General features: G+C 33.0%; 1 protein-coding gene across 1 annotated transcript; it reads right to left on the bottom strand.

Annotated features, from left to right (window-relative positions):
- Positions 1-774: 774 nt before the first annotated feature.
- On the bottom strand, positions 775-2,996 carry LOC143047482 (hepatic lectin-like). Its single transcript, XM_076220570.1, has 2 exons — positions 2,875-2,996; positions 775-1,015 (listed from the first exon to the last, which is right to left on the bottom strand). Exons 1-2 carry the CDS (start codon positions 2,972-2,974, stop codon positions 807-809), a joined length of 309 nt encoding a protein of 102 aa, XP_076076685.1. The 5' UTR covers positions 2,975-2,996; the 3' UTR covers positions 775-806.
- Between the last annotated feature and the right edge of the window lie 19,001 nt (positions 2,997-21,997).

Here is a 21,997-nt window from a genome sequence, read left to right as displayed (position 1 = left end):
ATACAACACTTTTTAGTTTTATCATTAATATCCCATAATTCATCCACTGTACAATTTTCGTATGAACATTTGTCAAAACAGAATCTTAAATGAATGTAAATCCAAGGCAAACAAGCTAAATTACGATTAAAATTCCATGAATTAAATGCAGAGATATATTTATGACATGTATGAAGAGACTGTTAAAAACGGGGAACGAAGAAACGTAAACAATGATGTTTCCTATGCAATCTTATAAAAATATTTCTCCGATGTGTTGAAAAACAGTCAACTTCCGGGCACGACGTAAATTTGAAATTAGTCAAAATAGTAAAAATCTTTTTGTTATATGCTGGAGATGTACTAAAAATGTTACGAACAATACAAATTTGATAAACATAAATCGATGTCTGCGATTAAACAGCAAGGAAGGCACGTTTTCCAGAGAAATCGTTGGGGAATCCATGTAGGTCAATTTATTTATTTTTAGATAGCAGAAAAAAAGGCGTCGAGTTAGTTGCCTTTTTGTTTCTTAGTATGGATAGTAAAATTGGGTATTTTCTCTTAGTCGTTTAAATCACTCGAAACTAGGTGAGACATGCACAGAAGTGATAGATATGTATTATAAATAAAGAAAATTGAATATTTTAATCAACAAAATTTAAAAAAAAAAAAATATCTGTATCATATACCCAAGCGCCTGTGATGACAAGCAAACATCCTTAAACATTATATTAGTTATTTCCTACAAAAGTTTAAATACAAACACATAGTGTAGTTAAATTTTGATTTAAATAATTTAAGTTTTTTTAAGTTGATGACTAATGTTACATTTCCTTTTCACAGACATACAGTGCTCGTTCATTACAAGGACAGTCGTTCCATCCATCAATTCTCATGTATGCACAGTTTTCACTATAGTTTTCATCATTTGGTTCCCCTTTTTTCCATGCAGTGTATGGCAAACTGGTACCATCTGAGTAACTTATCCAATGACCCTCATGCCACTTGTCAATTGCATCTATCCAAACGCCATCTAAAAAACAATAATAGTAAAAAAATATAAATTGCAAAACAGTTAGAACAGATGATAAGAATTTTTTGTTCTTTATTTTACAGATATACCGTGAACGGCGTCTAGTAAAGCATCGTACTCAAATGAATGTAGGTGTTATCTTCCATTTGATGGAGATTATGGGTTTTCACTCCAATATTAATACCGTCATGTAACTGTAAAATGTAGGAATATACTAAAAAGGCCTTTTTAATAAATAATGCACTACTTCGTTTCAGTCCCACTTGAATCCAACTGGTAAAAACCATTAATTGATTTTGCACTAGACGTGTCCTTTAGCAGTTCTAAATATTCATGTTTAAATTATTTCAGACCAGAAACAATACAGCTTATAGGTATATCGTAACAGAAATTTTTTAATACAATCGGAGGCAAGACTACATATTATAAATTATTCGGAGGATTTTCATGAACATTTTATATCTGTCGCGTATTTCAAATATAACTTCATCGAACTTAACTGATTGAAGGTTGGCAGAGACTAAATACTTTCACTTTCTGCATGTTCTACGTTATTTTTGTTCTTGTTACTTTTTTTCCTTATTGCTGTACCCCACCTATGATAGCTAATGTGCGATATGTTTTCCGGTCTATTAGTCCGTTTGTCCGTTCGTTCGTCCGATTGTTCATTCTTCCGCCCGTTCGTTCGTCCGTCTGTCCCGCTTCAGGTTAAAACTTTTGGTCAACGTAGTTTTTTATGAAGTTGAAATTTATTCAAATTGAAACTTAATACACATTTTCCTAATGAAATGATCTTCAGTGTTCACTGAAAAAAGAAATTGAAAGTACGAGTGAGACATCCGTGTAGTATGATCACATTCTTGTTTTCAGTACATACGTTTTTGTTTTAACAGAGTCTACAAACAAGTGTAATTTCTTGTTAATATAATTACAACTTTATTAGTTACAGATTTACTTTTTTATTCGTGTATCTTGATATATACAGATATTATTCTGCATGCGACCACTAATTAAAATCATGATACACACAGTTATGCTCATACACTTATCCACGGAATTGTACTGACGTTAGTGGCATGTCAGGTACAGTGCATGGTAAGCTTACTCCAAAGGAACAAAAGAGAAAATCCCTGATTTTGGTGAGATTTGTGCTGCTCAGTTGTTACTTTATTGTTTTATGTTTTGTGGTTTTTTTTTTCGTCGATTTTATTTAGTTTTTGCTACAGCACTTTTTTCGACTTTGTCCCCTTTACGTCTTCTTATTTGTTTATCATGAACAGTTGCTTTAGAATAATGTACAATCCATTTACTGCTCACTTCTTTCATGGAATTGTAATTGAAATTAAAATTAATAATTATTCAGTAATTCGGAAGAGTCATTTATAACGATGGTAGCTTTGTATAATGTTTAGTATTATGTCAAATATTGTTTCTTCAATCATTGAAATTGTTAATTTGATTTTTGTATATGCACATTCGTCTCTTTAACCATCTTGACGAATACTACGTATGCTATTTTTTATTAATAGGGTGATATTTTAACCCTGCTGTAGGCCCTATCACAACAACTAAAGATGCAAGATGAATAAATGGTTTCACATTTTAGATCACATGGTATTTTTATTGCTTTCTTTTTTTTTTTGAAAAAGAAGGAAAATGAAGAGAATATATCTCCCAAATAAATTTATAGAGGTATCTTTTACTTAAACAAATATTTTGTTTGAACACATTTCTAATCTTTTTCGTTAAAAGTTAAGTTAGTCAGGGGAAAGGATTACAGAAATTTACTTGAAAAAAAAATTATTCACGCGTCATTGAGATCCATAAAGCTATCATTGATTATCCTTAGCATTATATACCGTTTTCAATGTTAGTCTGTAACCATACATCTTCAGCTCTGTTGTCAACCTTAACTAAATGGCTACCTTTCCTTGAACATTCATTCTGAATAACAAACATTGATGCAACTTATTGTTGAAAAAACTCATATAAAAGAAAAACTGCAAACATGATAGTGGGAAACGTTTTTTAATGAATGTTGGAAATTTTCACATGGCCTTAACCGTTATATGACAATTATATAACAAGCAGATAAGATTAACTGGACAGGTCACGCGGAAATGAAAATAAATCAATGGCAGGCATACATTATTTCGAATCTGATAGGATACCGTACACCGATTAACACATCTGCGACCAAGTTCATCTATGAGCCCCTCATTTGTTCCTCACAATTGGCTGTCTGACTTGGTTTTACATATTTGTGTAACCTTTACATGCACTACTAAGAAATGTTCGTGACTTGGTTCGTTCTTTTGTTACTTTCCTTTCCTATGTTAACATTAACCCTTCAGTTACAAAATTGTATCGTCCTGGTTGTTCGTAGATCGGTCTTATATCCCCCTTAAGTTGCATCGTAATGAATTTCAAGTTACGAGTTCTTAATAATTTTCCGGCGTCTCCGTTTTTGGTTCCTCGCAAAGAAATTATTATTACCATAAATGAATCTTAAAAACATTTTAATGAACGATAAAATGCGCATTACAATCAACTACCCATTTAACCTAAGGAAAACAATCCTGGCCTCATACCACCATTATTCTTCCGGCCCTTTTATGATAAAAGTCAAATTGAATTAAAAAAATTGCACCGCTTCAAACATGAAATTAATTTAACTGCTTATAGACCATTATTATTTTAATAAAAATATGCTTGTCTCAGGGCAATTCATCACTGTTTTTTTTTTATTTTTGAGTGCCCTATTATTCACCAGGCAAATGGTAGGATTTGAATCTTGTATAAATGACTTAGGCTTATTTTTCTATCTCACTTTCATTTCGGTCAAATCACTACTAGAATGGTCTACTTTTATAAATTGTTATTTGGATGGAGAGTTGTGTCTTTGGCACTCATACCACATCTTCCTATATTTTTTCACTTTAAACAATATTTTTTCAAGTTTCACATTTTGAAAGCCTTCTTACAAAAATAAAATCTCAAAAATACTGAACTCCGAGGAAAATTCAAAACGGAAAGTACTTCCCTGACCAAATGGCAAAATCAATGATAAAACACACCAAACGAATGGACGACACTTGTCATATTCCTGACTTGTTACAGGCATTTTCAAAGTGTAAGAATATGATGGATTGAACCTGGGTTAAAGAGCTGAACCTCTCACTTGTATGACATTCTTATCAAATTCCATTATATTGTTAACGATGTGTGAACAAAACAGACACAATAGGCAAAAAAGTCAAAAATAGGTATATAACAGCAACACGAAACCCACAAAAAACTGGGGATGATTTCAGATAAGAAGGGTAAGCAGATCCTGCTCCACGTGTGTCGCCCATCGTTTTGCTCATTATATTACGTAGCCGGTAAATAGGCTATTTCGTTAGGGCACATTCATGAAAAAGGAATGGAACTGTAGTTACGACATAATGAACATATCCGATATCATCTGTATAACGGATATTCCATATTGGTCAACCAACTCATGATGGCTTCCGTAAAAATTTAAGAAGTGATGATTTAAACTTCACCATTTGGAACTCTTGGTTTAAAATTGAAAAAGGTCACAAATTTCTCCTTGCTTTATATTTTTCACTTCTCTCAACAATAAGTAAAATAAAAAAAGTTCTAAGGTTCACGTATTAACTTTTTTAAGCACTTTGTTCGATTATTAACAAGTGAATGCACAGCTTAGAGTAGTCGGGACCACTCTTACAAAAAATATCATGTGAAGCTATTGCGAATTGTTCTTGGTACACCCCTAAGTTGCTAAGTTTGTTTTAAGAACACTTAATAACTGACCAAAATTTAAGAATGATTTTGTGTTACCGGAATTAGTAAGATCGCTTTAAGGTAGACGTAAGAATCGTTCTTAAATCATGCACTTTTTCAAAACATTAAGGGCTGTCAATCATTCTTAATTAGGTATGAGGTTCTGTCTTGTTACATTCTTAAATCTTAAGACGCCCTTTAGACGTTCGTAAGACATAAGAATGCTTCTTGTTACCGGCTCCTGCATATTTAAGCGCCCTGTTAAACGATTACACCATTTAGAAAAAGGACCAATGTATCTCGACGCAGACCAGTACACATCATTGTGATCATATCTTATACATATTGTCTTATTTGACATAATCATTACCTTAGCCTGATCCCATTCTAATGCATTTTGCAAACTGAAGAAGCAACAATGTCGTTTGTATAATTTCCAACCACGAGGACAGCTTTCAGTAAATATAAAATTTAATTGCATGTTACGCTCAAAGTTCACATATACTAGTCTTGTAGGTGTAATACCACCAAATCATGGTACGTCACATCCGGTTGTATACACAAGTAGTCTAAAAAAATATTCCCTTGAATTTGACAGTTGTAGGTAATTAATCCTACATTTTATTGCAGTAAAAACATTTCTGTGTCATAAATATATGTCTTGGGTATTTCAAAACACCATTATTTTTCATTTGGGATTTCTATAGAAAATTTTGTAATCTTGAGGTTACATGGTGACTAAACCTTGTACACAGATAAATAAAGGGGAGGAATTTGATTGATTAACTTCCAATGATGGTTATTTTCTTATATGCAATGAAATGTTATGTGAAATTTTTTCTGTAGTACTGGACAGGATAAAACTTTACTCATGCCAAGTATTTCTTTATTTGAAACAAAGATAAATTCTGCACATTATTTTGAAAAGTGCAAATTTAACAAAGACTTATAGGGGAAAATCAATGGTGGTATTACACCTTGTAGGTCTAATACCATCTAATTATAGTACGTCACATCCGGTTGCATACGAAAAACGGTCGAAAACATATTCTCTTGAATATGAGAGTTGTAGGAAATTTAAAGATTGTACTCAGGAAGAAAAAGGTTTAACATTTGATTGGTTTACTTCCATTGATGTTTATTTTCTAACATGCAATGAATTATTATACTCCTGGACAGGATAAAAATTAATTCATGCCAAGTATTTCTTTAAATAAAGATAAATTCTGCACATTTTTTTTGGAAAGTGCAAATTTAACAAAGACTTATAGTAGAAAATCACTAGTGATGTTACACCACAAGTATCATCAAATTGAAAATTGAAATAAAGCATTTCTAAAGTTATGTTTATAGCAAATATTCATATCAAACAACATAGCAGTGAAAGTGGAAGTACTTACATTCTTTGGCTTAGTGACAATAAAACTCATTTTCGATACCAGGCTATAATTTGTGTATGTACATGTGCATTTCGGCTGAAAAAAGACTCATTAGTGACTTTCTTATAAACAAAGTTTACAAATGGCCAAATAAAGTAAGAAGTTGAAGAGCGTTGAGGTACCTTATTTCAAAAATACAAATAAACCAAAAAGAATAAAAGCCAGTTTTTCATAGAATGGTTGAAGGTCTTTCCACATGATATTGGTAAATACTAAAGGTATGCGAAAATAGGTATCCTATACACCGATTCTTAAAATATTTGGTTTCTATGTGCTTTTACTTGAAACTTTATCAGCTACTTCTCTTTTAAAAAATTCCTCTGCTGGCAGATAAAAGAATGTACAATCTTCATTATTCGGAATAGTTAATTTTATATAAATTAAGAACTTGGACTTAACAGCAAAAAAGTCATTATTCGGAATAGTTAACTTAATTACTTGGACTTTACAGCAATAGTTGAAATCCCACATAAAACCGTGCTACATTCACGAAAGAGAAAACTTGAGAAATGCAAAAATCTGTCAATTTCCTTTCTGGTTTTAGCATGAAAAAGTACCAAAAAAATGTCCCATCTTTTAACTGGACACCTGGATTTCACAAACATTCCTTCAAAGGACGATATATCGTCGGATCGTTAAGATGTTCGATTTCCTGTCTTTCTTAATTTTTACCTCTATTATTTAACAGTAAGGGGGACTCTACATATTGGGTTTTGGTTTTGTTTATCCAGCGCTCTCAATCCGATGTTAATTTTCTAAAAAATGTAAAGGTCTACTGCAAATGCCTCAATTACATTTATTTAACAATTTTGCAGTAATATGAAAACATAAGAATATTTACGCTTTACAATATTGTTCCCGATTACTCAGGTAAAAAATCAAAAACAAAGCTTTTTTCTACAAAATAAAAATTGTAAATTCTGATTGATGAGAAAAATCATTACTTTCAAAATAACTACACTGATACCCAAAAATTAATATAAGTTTAGATATCACCATAATGCTGGTTTGTAAACATTGCAACAAACGGGCAGTATTAATGGTATTGTATCGATTAACGTGGACATGATAAAAGATATCATGATAATAGGAAAGTCTGCTTTATATCCCGATATCATTTTTTTTTCAAATTGAAACAGAGCACTTTAATATATGACAAATGTGGTGATGAATTCAATTTTTTGTGAGAGGTTTAGCTAGCTTTAAAACCAGGTTTAATTCACCACTTTCTACATAAGAAAATGTTGGGACCAAGTCAAGTATACTACAGTTGTTGTCCACTCGTTTGATGGGTTTTAGCTTTTAAAAGCCATTTGATTAGGGACTTTCCGTTTTGAATTTTGCTCGAAGTTAAATTTTCCACATCTTAATATTTGTCTGCGTCATAGTCCTATACCACACGTCTGTTAAGGTCCTAGTAAGTTTATATCACATGCTATTATATAATGTGTTTAAAGGGAATGCTAACAGATACACTTATACCTGTTAGTTCATATTCAGCTTTCTGTTTAGTTAGCTCATGTGTCTTTTGATTCGAATCTTTGATTTGCTGGTTTTCTGCAATAAATTCATTTATAAATTTCATTCAATTAACATTCATATAAAGATACAACAAAACCAAGTGCTTAGAATAAATCTCTGATAAAGTAGAATTACAGCAATATACATATAGATATAGAAAGATGTGGTATGAGTGCCAATGGGACTACTCTCCATCCAAGCAATAATTTATAAAAGTAAACCGTTATAGGTCAATGTACGGTCTTCAACATGTAGCTTTGGGTCACATCGAACAGCAAGCTATTAAGGGCCCCAAAAAAATAGTCTATTTGACTTTGCCTCATGTCTGAAAGTCAACTTAAAACATTTTTGTATCTTACACTAAACTTTATAATCAGGGCGAAATATGGCCCTTACCGAACTTACTTCTTTGATCTCGATTTGAAAATACTTGGGTAAACATTTTTTCAACGCATATATATTTCGCACTTGTATAATTTACTTCGTAAATATTCGAATAAATTTTTTATCAGATTATTATCTTAACAGACTTGAAAGGCTAGCTAATTCTCAAAATTATATGATTTTATCTTGTTATCTTTAACCGTTTGAAGTTTCAATACACATTGCTATAAAAAAAAATGTCAACAATACTGCGACTTCAAAACGATAATAGATATACAATTGTAAGCATTCGATTATTCCCCATGAAAATCATTTCCTTTAACAGTATAGTCATTATTTCAAGTGCATTTATGGCAAAATTTTGAAAATAATCGCTTGATACTTGTTTGATTATAAATAAGTATACTAAAACCAAGGGCTAACAAGATTTCTCACTGGTTTAAACGTATACTTTATTTAAGGAATGACTATATTTGTCTGTCTATGAAGAAATAACATAAAAATGTGGTAAACACTAAATAACCTGCGTAACGGGTTAATTTCAAGTGTGCACCACATTTTTTTAATGTTATTTCGAATACACAGACAAAATATTACCGTCATTTCTTATAATTTAATTCTAAATTTTAAAAAAAAACCGGAGTAAATAAAGTAAACACATTGATGATATCAAGGCCACATGACAAAACTATGTGTATGAGCTGATAGACAAAACACTGTCAGTCAATCAGAAGACGCGTTATACCCAAAATTAAATTATTGTAACTTATATATAAAACAACTACTTGGGGAATTCCAGGTTCTCCTGACAGAGGAAGGCATTGCAGAAGGTATTAGGGTAACCGGAAACTACATGTGATATATACTATTAGTATCGGTACTAGATTCGATGCGGAACTTGTTAATTATTGATAATATTAATTATATGGAATACAAAAGGCCCCGGACTGGTGTAATTTTTAAACAACACCAATTGTCATATATAATTAGTTAAAGGTACCAGGATTATAATTTAGTACGCCAGACGCGCGTTTCGTCTACATAAGACTCATCAGTGACACTCATATCAAAATATAAGATATACATAAAGTTCAGTTGATTTGTTGTATTTACGTCTTTACGAAATGCCGGCTAACCTCGTTTTTTTGGTGGTATAAATATTTTTAAAAGTATGTAACTCAAAATACTAAGGATTTTCTTATCCCAGGCAGACAATACCTTAGCCGTAATTGACATTTTTTTGGAATTTTTGGTCGTCAATGCTCTTTAAGGGAGCTACCATTTGATTTTTATGGGGGGCTAGGATGATATTTGAAAAAAATAGGCAGGACAGGAGTTTTGAGTTAAAAAAAAAGGCAGGATGTGACACTTGCAAAAAAAAAAAGCCAGGACGACAATTTAGGTTAAATAAAAGTCAGGATAAACTAAAAAAAAAAAAGGCAGGACCGAACAGAGTGAAAAATAAAAAGGCAGGACAGAGATTACAGCTAAAAAAAATGCAGGACAACATTTTTCATCCTAGCCCCCTTCATCAAAACTATTTGTAATACTAACAAATTTCACATTCAACTTCATTGTTTTCGATCGCCGTGTGATTTGAAATAGATTTTAATTCGGTCAAATGATATGCGTCATCATTATGCTCGTGTTGTCTTCTTTCATTTTCGATATCGTCGAAACTGTTTCTCATTCCGTAATTTTCATCCAAATTTGTTCTGTCCAAACCTTGTTTGAATTTCGTTTCAGGCTTTAAGTTATCCTTAGTGTTACCGAAATGTGTTCACGATCTTCCAATGCTCTTCCAAGTTTATCTAACGAATAATATTCAACTTCTTCGTTGTCCGTAGAATTTTTTCTAATGGTGTTATAAATGTGTTCATGATCTGCTGATGCTATATCATTTGTATTCAATGAACGATATTGGGTTTCTACATTTTCGGCCAATACAAATTCCAGGGTATTCATTTTTTTTCTTCTTTTTCTTTTCGATGGTTTTACTTTCAGCATTGATTTAACTTTGGCTATTGTCACTCTCGTAAGTTATTTGATTAAAAGATTTCTTTATCGGTTCTCCCTCGACAAAGTTCATATTGCCAAATTTGTTTACATCGTCACTCTCCTCAGTGATTTGAGTGTTGGCTTTCTCGTCTTTTACTGCGAAGGTTTCACATGTATAAATTTCAGACCGCATTTCATGTTGTCCAACAGTTCTATCCAGTTGTCCTTGTATTTGCATTGAAATGTTATTTTCCGTATGAATAAGGCTTATATCTTTTGTGTCCATTAAGTCACCATCCTTGAACTCATCTTGCTTATCCAATATACTTGTCTTTTGAATTCTATCATTATTTTCTAAAATTACGAGTTCTCGTTTTTCATCTACATTGTATTTACTGCCGATATTCTGACATTCGGTTGCATCCATGTTCCGATTATTGCACGAAAATTTCGTATTTTGAATACATCCATGTGTATTCTCATTTCCTTTTGGTTTTTCTTCAGTATTTCCCCCCTCATTACAAATGCTGTAATAACTTCCACGTATTGTACTAGTGTTATTGGTTTGATCCCCTGTTTTGTAGTTGTTTAAAAGGGGTTTACATGACCCTTTAGATTGTTCTAATACTTCATCATCATATATGTTGATGAATGCATTATTTCTCTCCATTATGTATTAAACTATTTTGAATCTGTTATGTTGTACAGCAACTTTCCATTGATATAATTTATTCATGGGGGTTTAATTCAATAGTAGAAAACAGGAAAAAGACTTTTAAACATTTACATTTGTCTTGGTTTTTTTTGTACTTGTTCTCTTATCAACATAAATATTACACAATACATGTGCTGTATGTCAATGACACATACTTCATTTTCTTACACTTTTGAAAGACAAGACAAAATTACGAACAAATTACCCTTGGTTTCTTTCGCAGACTTTTTTAATTTTAACGACGTGTCCTGCAAACTAAAAATTCGATAACAAATGTTAATTTGGGATCTTGGTCAATATTCTCGTTGTTACTATCTACCTTATTTGGGACTAAGGATTGTCTTATCCCAGGACTTGATCACCTTAGCCGTATTTGGCACAACTTTTTTTGAATTTTGGGTCCTCAATGCTCTTCAACTATGTACTTGTTTATGTTTATTACTATCTTGATCTGAGCGTCACTGATGAGTCTTGTGTAGACGAAACGCGCATCTGGCGTACTAAATTATAATCCTGGTACCTTTAACTATTGGAAGAATGGAAGTTTTATAATAATAACTATTTTACCATGCTGCCATGTTACAAATGCAGAAAATAACAGTGACATACAAAATCAGAATATTCGCCTTCCTTCTATATATTTTAATTTTTTTTAATAATAACAAATTCTTTCTTTGCAGTCTAGACTTACGATCTTATATTCAAGGCTATTTGTCAGTGGTTAACGTTAATATTTCTTTCGTAATGTATGTGCAGGAAAGAAAGAACTTCAGTGTTAAGATGTAAGCGGAAATCACTTACTGAACGGAAGAAAAAACACCCAGCCTATTCAGGTACACTTTGTTTTACCAAGGATATAGTTAAGCCTTCCGTTTTACCCTTGTTCGCGTTCACTGCACTTGTGATAGTAGGATAAACGTCTTTTTAAAATTATTTCAGAAGTTTTCCTTGTTATAGATTCAACAAAAAACTAGTTGCATAATTAACGTTGAAAATTTGATTGAGAAAATATTCTTCTGGCATCATCATCCCTTTCTGTACTCTACTTTTCTGGTAATAGACTTTGTTCTTTGTCTTGTTTAAAATAAATTCTCAACTCAATTAACTATTTTTGCAAACTTGTAGATGATACTGACTAGCACTTGCCTTGAACACTCTACGTCACTGCAAGTTCAGACGAAAAACAAATGATCTACTATAAACAAACGACATAAATATCGTTACTGTGTTGAGCAAATTCAAAAGGAGTACCCCATAAAAGAATCAATCAAATAAACAAATTAATTTAATATTGAGGGTGTACATTAACTACTCATAGATACTAGGACAAAAATTGTGAACGCTAGATGCACGTTTAGAAGAAAGCAAATATGACAATGACGTCAACAAAAGATTGCGTCGTTGAAAGTACAAACTGATTATACTATATATATACACTTTCTCGACAAAGTAAATATTTAAGTAAACATAAATAAACAAAACTTTATACATACTGAACCAGGAATGCCAAAAGTAAATAGTCATACACCCGAAGGCGTCATGCATTAATTTCGAGTCATATCAAAAGATATGCGACAAAAAAAAACATCTATTATAGCACGAAGACAAATAACAGGGAACTAAATAAAAATAGAACAAAACTTTAGCACATAGAATATAAATCTCAAGACAATTTTGTTTTATTTGTGGAGTGGACGCTTATATTTATCTTTTGTTTTTCTTTGTTGAAAAGTTGTTTGTTTTTAAAGGGATTAAAATAATAACACAATGTCCACTGCTGTTTCCCAAATTTTTGATATTTTTACTTATTATGTCTGATTTTGTTCACACATAGTTTTAAAAATATTGGAATTTAATACGACTATCATACAAGTGAGAGGTATAGCTAGCTTAAACAACTGACCATTTTCTACTATGTCTGTACCAAGTCTGGAGTATAACAGTTGTTATCCATTCGATAAATGTGTTTGATCTTTTGATTTTTTCCATTCTATAAGGGACTTTCCCTTTCAGTTCGGTAATTTACTTTTTTAAAGAAAATATAATAGCGATGACACTAACCCAGTTTCTGCGCATTTTTCAGTTTCTGACATTTTCTTATCTACGATAAAATTCAAAAAGACTATTTATTTGTATTGGGGGATATCAATATCTTTATACTAAAAATTTTCAGCACATTTGTTATCTATTTAATTTCATTTTGATAAAGCTTGACAGCCTTTGTGTTTTATTTCAGCAAATTTGGAAACGTCTTCTACAAAGATATGGAAAAACTATTGTAGATACCAGACTTATATTTTGTACGCAAGACACAAAACTTTTAGATAAGACCACCAGTGACTTTCAAATCAAAACAGTTGCAAAGCCATCTACAAAATTACGATTTTGAAAATTGGAGCTGTCCGAAAACCAAATTAAAAAAAGGATACTATAAGTGTCCTTTCGTGGTTTGCACTGTACATGTAATTCTTTTATTATGCTATTTGAGTTTGGTACCAAAACACGGAGCCTAAAAAAGATCAGATACATGCATATTGCCGCTTTTTCCATGAACCATGTGTTGTTTTGAATAACACTGGTTTAATAGTGAAGGGAAAACTTTTAGAAAAAAAACTGTTCTTAAGATCATCGATCACTACATATGAGATATTATAATATGAGATATTATCGTATTAGGATCCAGTTTATATGCACTTTATTTTTTGTTTATTCACAGTTTTGGTTTAGAAGAAATAACCGACATCGTTAGAAAATACAAATAATACAACCGATACAAACACAATTCCATTCTAATATTCTTCTCTGACAAGGTAGGAAAATACATAAAAATACACAATTACTAACGCAATTCCAATTTTATATTTTTGTACGTGTCTATTTTAATTTTAGAAATTTAACTGTGATAATATAAATGTCACAAGATAAACATCACTTTTACGTTGAACCATTCACGTGACGTGCAGTTTATATTTCGTTTCTGGTTGAGTATGGCAGTTGTTATCTACACCCTGTAACTCTGTTTTTCTATTGTTTGCTTTTGTTGTAGTTCAGCGTTTCCGTATTCCATTGGTTTCCTCTTTGTGTTTCCCGATGTTAGTTTGTTACCCGGCTATTTTTTTTTTTGCACAATCGAATTTTAACTATTGAACAATGGCATATCACTGTTTCCTTTACATTTTATACCTTATTAACCGTTCTGTTTAAAAGTGTATTGACCACGTCCACTTGTATTTTTGTCCATCTGATGAGTTAAGCCTTTTCCACTGATTTTTATAGTTCGTTCTTATGTTGTACTGTTATACCACTGTCCCAGGTTAGGGGGAGGGTTGGGATCCCGCTAACATGTTTAACCCCGCCACATTATTTATGTATGTGCCTGTTCCAAGTCAGAAGCCTGTAATTCAGTGTTTGTCGTTTGTTTATGTGTTACATATTTGTGTTTCGTTCATTTTTTTACATAAATAAGGCCGTTAGTTTTCTCGTTTGAATTGTTTTACATTGTCTTATCGGGGCCTTTTATAGCTCACTATGCGGTATAGGCTTTGCTCATTGTTGAAGGCCGTACGGTGACCTATAGTTGTTAATGTCTGTGTCATTTTGGTCTTTTTTTGGATAGTTGTCTCATTAACAATCATACCACACCTTTTTTTTTTATATTGATAGTGTTTCAGTTATAAATTAAAAACCAATTCTTCAGAGAACAATTGAAGGTCTTTCCACCTCGATAATAAGAATGAAATTTAAAAAACGATGTTAGAAAATGTCACTCCGTGTTGATGTAATGTGGTAAATCAAACTGTTATAAAAAACAAGATTGATAAGTATATGCAGTAGACTTAATTGTTTTATAATGAACTAGAAAGAATTTTTAGCAACGGTCAAAATCTAGAACGTCAAATTGACCTTTGACCTTGACCTCAATTTTGAGGTCATAGGTCAGTGATCTCAAATCAAAAGACCCAAGGTCAATCACTTGTATGGTTGTGGAGAAATACTGATTTCAAATACATAAGGGGAGAAAACTCCTATACGGGTTAACCAAAACTCTTCGACTTAAATAGGTTAAAGTTGCGCCTTATTGTAAACAGTTATTTGGCAAACACATTATATCATTTACTTTAACAGTTTCTTTTGAATAACGATAACAAGCAAAATTTAAAATTTATAACATGACCTTGACATTTGACCTTGACCTCAATTTCCTTCAAAATGACCAAGGACTTCATATCAAAAGACTGTAGACCTCTTCGACTTATAACGTATGAATTGATCCAACATATCGCCTATCTTAAATTTTCAAAGGGAAATAACTCCCATAAGATGTCTTCTGATCACTCCAGTCAAAATTAACCAAATCATTCTTAAGAGTAGACAAACAATTTGGTGAAAACAGTTTGTTAAAATCTTTTACGGTTTTTGAGATATAGCGATAACCAGAAAAAGGGGACACGGGATATAACTCCTATAAGAATAAAAGAGGGACGGAAGATACCAAAGGGACAGTCAAACTCATAAATCTAAAACAAACTGACAACGCCATGGCTAAAAATAAAAAAGACAAACAAATAACAGCACACATGACACAACATAGAAAACCAAAGAATACACAACACGAACCCCACCAAAAAACTAGGGATGATATCAGATGCTCCGGAAGGGTAAGCAGATCCTGCTTCACATGTGGCACCCGTCGTGTTGCTTATGTGATAACAAATCCGGTAAATAGTCTAATTCGGTAGGTCTCATTCATGAAAGGGAAGGGGATTGTAGTAACGATGTAAGGAACATATCCGATATCATTTGTGAAACGGTTATTCCATAACGGTCAACCAACTCGTGATGGCGTCTGTAAAATTTACGAAGGGATGATTTCAACTTCACCATTTGGAACTCTTGGTTTAATAGCTTCCTTGTGAGCAGCAACCCTCTATCAAGAAAGTCATGACAGCAAATGCAAGCACGGAAATATCGTTTCAATTTGGGAGATATATACCCCGTATGCAGGTGCTGCTGAAATGTTGCCTTTTTTGTCGTAAAGTTTTGTTTTCGACCGACCCTCATTGTCAATTTCTAGATGTAAGTCAAGATATGAGGCCGACTTAACTGTATCTTTAGTTTCCTTTATGTCTAGCTCGATGGGATAGATGCGTTCCACATAGTCACCAAATTTTGAATTATTTAGTGAAAGAACATCATCTATATAGCGGAAAGTAGAGTTAAAGGATATTGCTAACTTCTTATCTTTCTTTCTAAGAAGTTCCTGCATGAAGTCAGCCTCATAATAATAAAGAAACAAGTCGGCAAGTAGAGGGGCACAGTTTGTTCCCATTGGAATGCCGACAGTCTGTGGAAAACACGTCCTCCGAACGTAACAAATATGTTGTCAATCAAGAAATCAAGCATCTTAATAATATCAGTTTCAGAGAATTTTTTGTGTGAATCAGTGATCCTTTACAAAGTAGAATTTATCCCTCCCTAAGACAAAATACTTGTATCTTCGTTGGTCATTCTTTTTATGAAGCAAAGCAATACCAACTCTTTCAATTTGTCTTTTAGTTTGGAATATGGAATACTTGTGTAAAGAGTAGAAAATTCAAATGTTTTGATACTGTTACAAGATGAAAGAGAGTTAGATTGTATGTACTCTAAAAGATCTTTGGAATTTTTAAGTATCCACATCTGATTCACGCCACCTCTAGAATAGGCAGTTTCAAAATAAATTTGAAGCCCGTCTTTGATTGCTGATAAAATAGATGTTAATAATTTCGAAAGAGGTTTCGTGGAGCACTTGGGAGATCCAGCAATATACCGTTGTTTGTAAGGACACTTATGTAGTTTAGGTATCCAATACAGTGATGGAAGATCCAGTTCTTCATCTTTGGTTGAAATTCCAAAGGAACACAGAACAGACCTATGATTATCCAGGATTTCCTTTTTGGTAAGTGTCGTGAGGGTATATGTTGAGTTTCCAAGTGAATTGTCAATACCTAATTCGTTTATCAAGCAGTTAATGTAATGAGTTTTACACACAAAAACGATGTTGTTTGGGGGTTTATCTGCGGGGACAACAACATATTTATTATGGAGGTAGGATAGGTGTTTTGCAACATTTGGGTCTTTAAAGATTGACGTAGCATGGGCATTGATAGTTTCTTAATTCAGTTTCTTAATTCTAATTTGTATCAACGACCTCACGACCTTAATCCATTCGGAAAGAGTGTCTACGTCTTCCTTCTTGCGCTTAGCCCATTGCCTGGCATAATCCTCGACTGAATCCATCAAAATTTTAAAGTTGTATTTCCAATTGATGGATTTAGGCTCACGATATTTCGGACCTTTCGATAACACATTTCGTAGAGAGGTGTTGTTAACAATGTTGAGGTCACCGGTAATAACGTGGCCAGCAGGATTATATGTGAATTTGGAACTAGCACAAGTGCAATCAGGAGGTTTAGACAAGTCTTGAAGTCGTCAATATCGAGATCCTGCAAAACGTGTTTGTAATTGAAAATTTTAGTTGCAATAGGTTTGGTGTAGATATAAGAAATGATTGGTACAGACTGGTCTTTGAAATAAGGAGGTATTTTCGATTGAACTAATTTATGATGAAGGATATTTCCTAAGTTGACGCCATCGAGACCTTTGTTGGCAAAGGAAAGATTAAGGAAATATCTTTTCTCTTTTTCATCTTTTCCAATGTGGACTGGCTTGAACAGTCTGTGACTTGCAATATCCGAAATTATAGCTTCAAGTTTGTATTGGTTTGAATGAGGGTTTGTAACAGTGGATTCCAAACATAAATTGAACAGAGAATGAAGTTTTGAAAGGGGTAATGAATAAATTTTCGTGCGAATGTGATGAATGCCTAACGGCTTTTTGTATAAATGGCAGCAAGTCATTAATAGATACATCATACAGAGAAGGTGATGTATAATGACGATGACCATGACTGCGTCTACGTCGAGGAGTCGAGTTGAAAATATTCATCACATTCACCGAGTTACACGAAGGACTAGATAGAATACCTATACCATCAATTTTGTCATTGCAACCATAAGGTGTCGCAGTTCCCAATTGTCTAATCCAGTAGTCCTCTTTTTGTCTACGGAGAGTTGTTGAAAGCTTAGGATTGTTAGAGCTATGGTATATCTTTTCGATAATGCGAACTGTCATGGAAACGATGGAATGATCGGGCTGATTGAAATGCTGGTATAGAATGTCGTTAGCATTGAGGTTAATGTCTGATCTATGACTGCGCATACGTTTGTTCAGCCTTCCTTTTGTTTCACCGACGTATACCAATCCGCAAAGGTTGCAAAAAAAGCATCTCAGACGGCAGAAGAAAAACAAAATAATCAGAAGAAAAACAAAAGGTCTTTCAACGAAAAGTGGAAAGACCTAATTATTCATTTTTGTACTATTCGTTTGTAATTTTTAACGTTTTAAAACTAGAGGCTCTAAAGAGCCTGTGTCGCTCACCTTGGTCTATGTGAATATTAAACAATGGACACAGATGGATTAATGACAAAATTGTGTTTTGGTGATGGTGATGTGTTTGTAGATCTTACTTTACTAAACATTCTTGCTGCTTACAATTATCTCTATCTATAACAGTACTTTCTGTGGAAAATGTTATTGAAAGTCTTCAAATTTTAAGAAAATTGTTAAAAATTGACTATGAAGGGCAATAACTCCGTAGGGGGTCAATTGACTATTTTGGTCATAGTGACTTAGTTTTAGTTCTTTCTTTGCTGTACATTATTGCTGTTTACAGTTTATCTCTATCTATAATAATATTCAAGATAATAACAAAAAAACAGCAAAATTTCCTCAAAATTACCAATTCAGTGGCAGCAACCTAACAACCGATTATCAGATTCATCTGAAAATTCCAGGGCAGATAGATCGTGACCTGATCAACAAGTTTACTTCCTGTCAGATTTGCTCTTAATGCTTTGGTTTTTGAGTTATAAGCCAAAAACTGCATTTTACCCCCATGTTCTATTTTTAGCCATGGCGGCCATCTTGGTTTGTTGGCCGAGTTACCGGACACATTTTTTTAACTAGATACCCCAATGATGATTATGGCTAAGTTTGGTTAAATTTGGGCCAGTAGTTTCAGAGAAGATTTTTCTAAAAGATTACTAAGATTTACGAAAAATGGTTAAAAATTGACTATAAAGGGCAATAACTCCCTAAAGTGGTCAACTGACCATTTTGGTCATGTTGACTTATTTGTAGATCTTACTTTGCTGAACATTATTGCTGTTTACAGTTTATCTCTATCTATAATAATATTCACGATAATAACCAAAAACAGCAAAATTTCCTTAAAATTACAATTTCAGGGGCAGCAACCCAACAACAAAATGTCCGATTCATCTGAAAATTTCAGGGCAGATAGATCTTGAACTGATGAACAATATTACCCCCTTTCAGATTTGCTCTAAATGCTTTGGTTTTTGAGTTATAGGCCAAAAACTGCATTTTACCCCTATGTTCTATTTTTAGCCATGGCGGCCATCTTGGTTGGTTGGCCGGGTCACCGAACACATTTTTTAAACTAGATACCCCAATGATGATTGTGGCCAAGTTTGGTTAAATTTGGCCCAGTAGTTTCAGAGGAGAAGATTTTTGGAAAAGTTAACGCAGGACGACGACGGACGACGACGGACGACGCCGGACGCCGGACGCCAAGTGATGAGAAAAGCTCACTTGGCCCTTTGGGCCAGGTGAGCTAAAAAAGAAACTGGAATATTATTCAGAAACGTTGTAATTTTATTATATACAACGGTTAATACACTTTCGTAATTAAAAACCGCTGTATCCAAATATCGGTTCCCGAATATAAGAGGAAGAAGACTGGATTCGAGAACTGGGAACTGCGATCCCCTGTAGTTGCAAAGACTAAACTGCTGTCATGTGCATGCTATTTAGAATTACTGCATCACGCATTCAATGAGGTTCCAGTTTTGACCTCGTTTGACCAGTTTCAAAGTAAGTGTCCGAGGGAAACACACATTAAAATGTAATGCATGGCAATTTCAACTAGTGCTTTCTCACAGCTTAGGTGTTTCTTGCTTCATGCACTAGTTAATACATATTAATTTAAAACGAATACAATAATCTGTTACAAAAGTGAAAATTTCATTTAGTCAGCAGAAATATATCGTCTGCTTCATCGTTTGCTGTTTACATATTTCATATCATACTGTATGCTCATGCACTTACACATTGTACGAACTTACTAAACAGGTACAACATGTGCTGCTGACAGATACTGCTTTTAAATCGGAATTTAAAAATTTATTCGGACGAATGACTGAAATCGACATAACATCACAATAATTACGATTGTGTTCTTTTAAATGATCCATCGGTCTTTAAACAAAAAATTATCATCTTCACGAGGTCTTGGAAGAGAGACAAAAGATACCAAAATTGATATACATACACAAACGTTGAAAATGAACTTACAATGCCACACTGCTACTGACGATGTTTAAATCATATTTATCTAAGTGTCACAGAATTCTTTTTATTTGTCATTGTATACTATAAACTTATTACTAAATTATTTTATCTTTACATAAGGATGTTCTAAACCCCAGGCAGAAAACCTTACCCGTATTAGGCACACATTTTTGGAATTTTTGGTCCTCACTGCTCTGCAACTTTGAACTTGTTTTGGATTTCGGACTTTTTTTAATCTTAGCATCACTGGCTAGTCTTATGTACACAAAATGCGCTTCTGGCGTATTAAACTATAAACCTGGTACCTTTTGATAGATATTATTCATGTGTTTCTCTGTCCTATATGTTCTCCCATTTATTTGCATTTTAGTCCTGTCATGTAGTGTTGTCATTTTAATGTTACATTTAACATTGCCATAAAATCGGGCGGTTTGGTCACAAAACCAGGTTCAATCCATCATTTTTTTCTTAAAATGTTCTGAACCAAGTCAGTAACTTGGCCATTGTTATAATATAGTTCGTTTCTGAGTGTATTACATTTTAGTGTTGAGTTTTTGTTGTGTCGTAGTTCTCCTCTTATATTTGATGTCTTTCCATTAGTTTTAGTTTGTAACCCCGATTTAACTTTTTTTCTCAATCGATTTAAAAATTACGAACAGCGGTTTACTACTGTTGCCTCTATTAGTCAATATTTGGTAATATTACGGATAACAAATGTGTCCAGATTTGTGATTGGATAACAACACAGAGATGTCATTATATATTCAAGAAACTGCCGGGGTATATACGACGTTTTTCTCCTCATTAGAACATCAAAAACGTCAGCATCACTCCGGTTACTATGTGACTTAGAAAAAGTTATACAGAACACTACGGAATGGCAGAGGCTCACAGAGGGACAATAATGACGTGCATCAGTCAATAATACATTTTTAATACAAAATCACAAAATTTACACTTTTAATACTTAAATCTAATGTTAAAAGTGTTATTAAAATTATTATATACACAATAAAATTATTTTCACAGCAAATTACAATTACCTGCATTAGATAAAACATTTAGACAGAGGTAATCCGTAATATATGTGTAATTCAGGTCTCAGATAGGGTAAATACTGTGCCATTCCCGGCTTAAGGCTGATATCCCCTTCGCCTTTTGCTCAGGAGATATAAAGTCTAAGCCGTAAATGTCACAGTATATAACCTGTCTGAGACTTGAATACCATATAATATCCTGTTTGCTTGGTTCGGTATTTCTACTTCGCACCATCAAGTTATTTAATATTGTGAAATGGTTATTTGTTGTTTTCCTGGCGTTTATTTTCGATTATGGGCTTTGTCTATATAGTGTTTATTTGCCATATCACAAACGTCTTATTTAACCATTTTCAAAAAATCAATCATGAAAATTTAAAGCCATCTAAATTTGAAGCTTTATTGGAAAAAAGAATGTTTAAAATTGTTCAATCAAAATCTAAGAAAATCTCTGTCCGTCATACCTATTTTTGCCAATGTAGTTTCACAGACGATTCAAAACATAAATATTACTTTTACTGTTGGATTTTTTTATGAGATATCCATTTAACGTGGCTCGGTACTTAAACATGCCGTCAATGTGTGTTTTATTATTCATTTTTTACTGGTGTGTTTTGTATATGCG

The sequence above is a fragment of the Mytilus galloprovincialis genome, chromosome 1 (assembly GCF_965363235.1).
Source record: "Mytilus galloprovincialis chromosome 1, xbMytGall1.hap1.1, whole genome shotgun sequence".
NCBI lineage: Eukaryota > Metazoa > Mollusca > Bivalvia > Mytilida > Mytilidae > Mytilus > Mytilus galloprovincialis.
This window is presented reverse-complemented; position numbering and strand designations above follow the sequence as displayed.